Source organism: Neltuma alba, unplaced genomic scaffold, assembly GCF_004799145.2.
Source record: "Neltuma alba isolate B1F8T4 unplaced genomic scaffold, ASM479914v2 tig00010560_pilon, whole genome shotgun sequence".
Classification (NCBI taxonomy): Eukaryota; Viridiplantae; Streptophyta; class Magnoliopsida; order Fabales; family Fabaceae; genus Neltuma; species Neltuma alba.
Window position 1 is genome coordinate 500,162 of NW_021635427.1, and position 8,042 is coordinate 508,203.

The window sequence follows — 8,042 nt, forward strand, 5'->3', positions numbered from 1 at the left end:
ACATCTTTCCTCATGGTCAGTCTACATGAACTGTATAAACTAGAAGAAAGACTAAGCAGAATTCCTCAGGTGTTGAGCTGTGATGAGTTCTTGCACATCCTGTGGTTGAGGTTTAAAAAAAGAATTCCCTAGGGGTCATGTGAATCTTTTCTACAACTCAACATGAGTTCATGACGTTATTAGTGACTACTTAAAAAATGTTCATCTGCATGTCCCAATCCCAAAAATCCAAGGAATGATTACAAGACGAAGAGGCTGTGATTCAAACAAGCAAATTACAAGTTGATTTCTGTATTGTCTATAAGCCTGACTTTCCCAAACCATGCAGCAACACAAAAGACAACAGGAGCCTCAATGGATTCCACAACCTCTAAACTCTCTTGATCTACAATCTGCATGCAGAAACATATAAATTGGCATTGAGATGAAAAGATTTCAATGATCCCAGGTCAAATTATAAATTGCTCATGGTTCATTTGATATGCTGATATGTGTATACACCAATGTCTATGGAATGCTTCCATCACCGGCAATGTCAATTTAGCATTCCTAGCCGGTCAATGCTACTTTGGCACAAGATTATATTTTGTGGTCCAACCAAAAAAGTTAAAATGTGACAAGCCACTGGCATTTTGAATAATCCAAATCCTCGCACTTCTTGTTACATTATGGTTAGACCATGGGTTAGTGGCAGAAAATGGTCTAGGGTACAGTCTAGATTAGTTACCAGCCTGTCATATAATTATATGTAAAGGAACATACATAAATGCTTAAATTAATCAGTGTATTTATAATTTCTAGCATTAAATAGAGAAAGATTAAATAGATTTTAACATCTTACCTCGGCATAGTCAATCCTCCCACCAGCTTCAGTTATGGCTTGGATGACGAAGTTTTTCAGCTTATTACAATCTATTTGGCCATTTGCTGCAGCAGATTTAGCTCCCAGCAATGATTTGTTTATAGATAGTGCCTGGAAATGATTGAAGGACAGGAGAGTATAATTTTAAGTGCGGATTGAAGATAGACGGACAAGAAAATACTGCAGCTGACTCCAAAATATGGAGTGATTAGTATTGAAAAATGAGTCATTAGCTCTTGATCATTTTTACCTTGTGGTAGAAGCTTAATATGCAATATCAGGTTATTTCAAGAAATTACACAATAAGATTTAATGAAAGATACCTGCTCCCTCTCTTTAGGTGAAAGACGCACATTGCGAGAACTCATTGCCAGGCCATCACTGTCACGTATTATTGCAGAACCTACCACTTCTATGGGAAAGTCAAGATCCCTAACCTACAGGAAGTCATCCAGTCTATCCATTACTAGCAAGAAAAACAGCACAAAAAGATTTAACAACCAATATCATAACCAACAGAGTACGAAAATAAATTGAGCATAACGACCACTGTTACAATCAAAGATAATAGCCTAACAATGTAATAATTTCACTCCTATAAATCATGATCCTAGTACTTTGCTTCCTTGTCAAGTTTATGGCTCCATATTTCCAAATAAACAATGAAGTAACTCAAACCAGATAAAATTTCACATGCATAAGCAAGTAGACTACAAAAATCTCTTTTGTTACTCGTTTGAATAGAAGGGGAGCTATGGAATTGAAAGAAAGAAAGAGTACTATCGAGTGCCCCATGAGGGCAGAGATTGAATGCTAGCATAAGACCACATAGGCTCCACATGTAGGGATGCAACCCCAGCATTAGCAGCTCAGCACTTACAGTGCCACGTAGAAATTTTGAATGAAAGATTCATACTTAAATAGCTCATTTCACGGTTTACTTCCAAACAAAATAATAAACTGACATCAACAATTAGATTCCAGACTCAAAACATAGTTGGTAAACAGAATAAATAAGGCCACAGGGTGAGCGCATTATAACAGCTAGAAGTCATCTTTTCTTTTCTTCCACTTTCCAATGAAGTAAACAAGGCACGGATGTTTCTCAACATTCTTACCATTCTCTGAATTATTCGCCACTGCTGATAATCTTTTTTTCCAAACACAGCAACATCGGGGTCCACTATATTAAACAACTTGGTCACCACCGTAGCAACTCCTCTGAAGAAAATAGGCCTGCTCTTTCCACAAAGACCCTGTTCCAAATTCTCAACTCTGACCCAAGTCTCATGCCCCATACCCTTTTGCTCAATGCAAGACAAGACTACTACATTATTAATCATACTTGTAGATTTCTTCTTGTTAGTTCCCTCATATTCATAGAGATTGTGGGGGTGGAATACAACATCAACACTGCCAGGCACAGCCATCAGCTTTCGGACATCACCGTCAAAATCGGATGGATAAACAGATAGGTCTTCAGTTGGGGAAAATTGACCTGGGTTTACATAGATTGAGACAACGACTACATCGGTGTGACGGTGAGCTTCCCTGACGAGAGAAAGGTGGCCTTCATGAAGGAAGCCCATGGTGGGCACAAAGCCCACTGTTTTGCCTTGGGATCTCATCATCCTCGACCATTTCCTCATCTGATTCCTGTCAGATATTATCAGTGGTTGTTTTGCAGCCATTGGAAACGGTGCAGGGTTGAAGGTGAGTTTTACAATTGCTTCTTCCTTTTCTGAACAATGACGCTGTAGTTTGCAAATTTTATATTCAGAGGGATCAAGATTGTATTCTTTTCAAAACTCGTATTTATATCTGCTCAATTCTGGCAAAAAAGATCAGGTCAGTTCCATAAAAGATTTTTTTTTCCCCAATAAAATATCTCCATTACAAGGGTTTAAAAGGTTTATAGAGAATGAATTTAAAGATGCATAAAGGACTTAAGAATGAACTGTCCATCATATTTTACAATTTGTGTAGTATTTTAGAATGCCAAATCTCTTATAATTGCCATGGTTAGTGCTAGTGATCAAACTCATTAAAGATGATCACATATAAAGGACTATAACCTCTAATTATGGTTGAACATTGGTTTCACATTGCACTCACCTTGATGAGGTAAATGTGAAACATAGTGAAGTTCTGATAGGGGTAAAGCTTCTCAGTTCTGTCTCTGTATTGTATTCTGATAGGTTTTACAAATATATGGGTAGGTGCGGACTAGGCCATAAGTGTGCTTGTTGCCCATCCCACATATTTTCCAAACCCGCCTGTTTTTCTCTCTCTTGGGAAGGTACACTAGGTTTGCAGACGGCTCTGTTCATCCCTAACCCTAACCCCTCAGCCCTCCCCATCCATTCAAAAAGCAAACTAGGAAATAACTAGTATAACTGGTATCAACCAGATGAAAACACCGATATGGGTTTGAAGAAATGGGATGCAACACATCATCAAAAAAAATAAGAAATGCATTTAATGATACAAATTACAAGTTATTTCAGCAATTCTTAAATTTCACATCTCAAAACCAATGGTTAAAATGATGCCTGAAGGTTAACTGAAAATTAATAATGGATTGCAATAGCAACTTCCAGAAATTCAATTCACTCCGATGTTTATATCCATTTTTTTTTTAATTCCTTATTTTCTTATTACGCAAGATGACCAACAGCAATCACCATTTTCTAACCGCCTGAGCTCAATTACTCTCCAAGCAACTAGTTAATAGTTCGTGGCTAATCAAATGCATTTAAGAGACCTTTAAATAGGACTACCACATACAAGAAATTCATTACTTGAGGAGAAAAGGCATGCTCAGGTACTTCAGTCATCCTCCTGAAAAGAACAAATTTAGAAGCACTAGGAACATAACAGAGCTCTTGTGTATCTTGCAATGATTAAGGGCCAAACAAAAGTCAATGGAATACATCTAAATGAAAACAACCTAAGGTTGCAAATAGCTCTCTATCCCACGATATGAAAAAGGGCACAAGAATTAACACTGATTCAAGGGGACAAAATATCATCCAACTGATCATCAGAACATGAAATTACTTTGATCCCCCTATATCACTCAAATGATCATCCCATGAAATTACTCTGGTTTTTCAAATCTCAACTTGTTTTTGGTTAATAACACCACAAACCCATCGTGCACAGCCATGAGCTAAATCACAAACCTTACCATTGCCTTAAAAAAGATAATATCACTTAACAAATCCCAGAGCTTACAGTGCAATAAAATGGTCACACAAAAGGAAACAAACAACAAAAAGATGAAGGAAAATAAGGATCCCAAAATAACAAGAAAAAAAAGAAGAAGAAGAAAACAGTTTTTGAAATCATAGTATAAAGATGCAATTTCATTTGATAGGATATTGATATCAAACAAGAACCTCAGCAGCCATGCAATATAGTAGAAGTCAACCGGAAAGGGGCATCACCATTTGGAGAGCCCCTTCAAACTTTTCTAAGTCGAATTAAGGGAGGGGAGTTAAATCTGTCGAACCAAATCTGAGGTAACAATTGAGGTGAAAGGGGTAAAATAAAAGATTTTTTTCCAGTCTAAAATTCCTTTTAAAGATTTTACAATGTTTTAAATAGTTTGATTCCTTCTAAAGATTCTACAAAGTTTTAACTAAGCCTTAATTTGGGGACGTAAAATTAATTTACCCCACGTTTTGTCCAAAATAATAAGGTTTTGTAGCACATCGGGTTTTACAACATCCTACAAGAGACACCCAGATTTCATGCCTTATGGATGCTTCGGGAAAAAAAAACCCACCATATCAGCAGATGCAAAGCGATAGACAAGGAGGAATGGAACTTCATTTTGATCTCAAAACAAATCTGATTTTAACATAGCATAAACCACAACTTAGCTAGTAGGTTAATGGAAGCAAAGATAAGTGAAAGTCGCATGATTCATGGTCCATAATATTAAGTAATATAAAGGGCTATATACTTGTATAAGTATAGCTGAAAGGATAATAATTGACGAATTTAGTATCATTTCTTCTCTGCACTAAAAAGGAATGTGCTTCATCTCTAAAGAATGAGATGAAATAAAGGTAAAGATGCGTCAGAATTTATTCTTTCGTGATGCCAAACAAAAACATATATGGTTTTACCTGTACGTTCAATCATACCAGACAAAACTGCCAACCCCTCCAATTTCAATCAACCCAAAAAGAATAAGAATTATATCCCCACGTTTATTTATTACCATTATTTTCTACTCCTCTTTGCGCTTCCCGTCATCTCTCCCAGTCACATTTCATTGTTACACAGTAATAATATATGTATAAACATGTATACCTTGTATTGTTCTTGCAGAGAACTGTCCGCTCCTTCTGAGCCTCAACCAATATCTTTAGCATGGCATTACCAAAATGTTCCTCACGGATCAGTATAATATCTGCATATCAGAGCCCTTTTAGTCAGTTAAAGATTCACAAGATGATAGACTTCAGAAAGGAATTGATCTCAATAAGACCAGCAACAGCAAAATAAATAATTTCCTTTCGTGAATAAAGAAATGGAGCCTGCAAGAGGGAAAATTAAAACAAATAACTAGTGGCATTTTTTGTGATATGCATGTCTATAAGAATCATATAAATTCAGCTTCCATAGAGACCAGGATTATCCACAGGTAAATAAAGGAACAACTGTGCAAGAAACTGCTAGTACCATCAGTTATGAGAGGAGTTCCATTTAGTATGTTTCTTCCTCTCAATTCCTAATCTATAGCATTCTAGTTAAAACATGGTTAGATGGCCTGTTAATTAAAACTGTTAATGTGATAGCTAAATACCTTCAGGTATGAACATTTGGAAACTTCGTTGTCTTATAACTTAGATGGCCTGGGCTCACTCGGGGGAAAATAGGGGTATTTCTCCCACCTAACCAAAAATCAGGTTCACTGATTTCCTACAAAAAATTTCCCTTCACCCAGTGAAAAAGGAAAACTTGATCAATTTTCTTCAGACTATCAGGTTTTGCATGGAGAATTTTAATCCGTTGGCTCTGATAAGCTAGTTTATATCATACCAAAATTTCGGAGTTTTAGTTCCTCTCCACAACATAAGGACCTTCAGCATCAAATATACGCACATGCTACAGTTTTTGCATAACTAGAAGCCAAAATAACCAGGTCCACAACCAAGATGCCGGTTGCCATGCGTTATACGTAACAGGACGACTTGTTCAACAATTGTGATAAAAAGAAACTTGATAATACGAGCACTATGTTGTTCTTTGTGCAAACGTTGGCATTCATTTTGCTATTCGATTAAGATAAATAGTATGCATATATGGTATTCGAGACACTTCACTGGTGTGGGAGGCAGAGACGTTATGCATTCCTGAGTTGCGCAGACAGCCAAAATCCAGACTTACATTTGATTAGAACGACAACAAACTACCTTACAAGGTGAACGTAGAACCAGCTGAGGCGCCGAATTCGACCTCGAAGAACAGCAGTGTGAGAATGAGAAGGTGATAGAGAAACGGACGGAAATGGGCGCCGAAGTACCGCTCCACCTCCAAGTGCAAACGCAACGGTGACGAAGCAAGGGGGGGAAGGGGAGGGAAGAGGACAAGTACGTTTGGAGGCAAAACTTTGTCTTTTTCTGCTACAAGGTAATTATAAAATACGATCATTGAGCAGCCGGATGCTGCTCCTTTTCATCCGTGACTGTTCAAAAACCGGACTGGATCCGAAATTAAACCGGCCACTTGTCCGGTCTGAATTATTATCTGAACCGGGAAAGATTGAACCGGAATCAACCGGTATGAGTTATAGACTTGTAGTCCAGCTAACCCCGAGTTTTTTTTTTTTTGGTATAACTTAGATGGGATATCAACAAGTGTGATCCCAATTGGAACTAATTTTTGTTCGCTCGTTCAAACGGGATTTGAGATGGGAGATCAGAAATCCAGACGAGGAAAGAGGCTGAAGAAGAAGAAGAAGAAGGGAGGACGGTGACGGGAGGGATACGCGGGACTAAGAATGGTTTCCGCCATTGCAAGAGACAAAAGTCTATGAATCTGGAGAAAGTGGCGTTGAGATCTTCACCGCTGGAAATGCATGGAGTTTGGGAAGGATAAAGACGGAGACGGTGGTGGCTGGGGAAGGAAGATGCGCCTGTTTGATTTTAATACAGAGATTTAAAATGAATGAATGAATGATTTTTTTTCTTTTTTTTTGGGGGGGCGGGGTTTTATCTTTATGTTAACACGTGAATTGAGAAGGTTTAGTTCAGATAAAAAAATCTGAAAGCTCATTTTCAAATTTTAGAAACCCAGTTATAGATTTTCTTTTTGGTAATTTACAGCTTAACGGCAATTTATATGTTTTAGCAAACATCAACGAGTTTTTTATATTAAAAACATTAATGATCAATATTAATGTTTTAACAGTGTGAGACGATATTCCTAGAATTTTATAGTAAAAAAAACTTTTAAATGCCCAGTATTGAAAATTTTCAAAACAAATTTATACCTTAATCATTATTATTATCTTCATCATCATCACTATTATCATTATTATGCTATAATGGTAAATATAATTATTGTTATGAAAATAAGAAAAACACAAGAGTGATTGGGGATAGGGGTGTTCAAAGCCAGCCTGTCCCTGTCGGCCCGTTCTGGTCCCGGTCTTATTGGGACGGGACGGGACAAACCGAGACAGGACAAAAAAGAAACAGGGATGGGACGACCCGTCTCGATTTTTTTTTTTAATTTTTTAATTTTTTATCTTATTTATATAATATCATTTTTTTCATATTTTTTTAAAATTTGAGACTATTGTATGGAACAATAGATATATTTATTTAGAGTTTTTATATTTGTTAATGATTTGAGATTATTGATGATTAGAATTTTTAGTAAGTTTTTATTGTGTTAAAAGCTTTTGTTTAGAGTTTTTAATGACTATTATATGTAATATTTTGAGCTTTTGTTTAAGAGTGTCCAAACAAATAAAAAAGAAAATAAAAAGATGTTTTTATAAGGTTTAAGCCTAACAAAATATAATTAAAAAAATCAGATTTTTTTTTAAAATTAAAATAAATTAAAAAATTTTTTAAAAAAACTTCGGGACATCCCGGTCCCGTCCCGACCGGGACCGGAACAACCCCGAGACGGACCGGAACACAGGACAGATTTTTTG

At 36.6% G+C, this 8,042-nt stretch overlaps 1 protein-coding gene across 1 annotated transcript; it reads right to left on the reverse strand.

Annotated features, from left to right (window-relative positions):
• Positions 1-240: 240 nt before the first annotated feature.
• On the reverse strand, positions 241-6,440 carry LOC114757123 (pantoate--beta-alanine ligase). The gene is made up of 6 exons (XM_028946116.1): positions 6,292-6,440; positions 5,186-5,285; positions 1,981-2,693; positions 1,186-1,299; positions 842-973; positions 241-392 (listed from the first exon to the last, which is right to left on the reverse strand). Exons 3-6 carry the CDS (start codon positions 2,551-2,553, stop codon positions 276-278), a joined length of 936 nt encoding a protein of 311 aa, XP_028801949.1. The 5' UTR covers positions 2,554-2,693; positions 5,186-5,285; positions 6,292-6,440; the 3' UTR covers positions 241-275.
• Between the last annotated feature and the right edge of the window lie 1,602 nt (positions 6,441-8,042).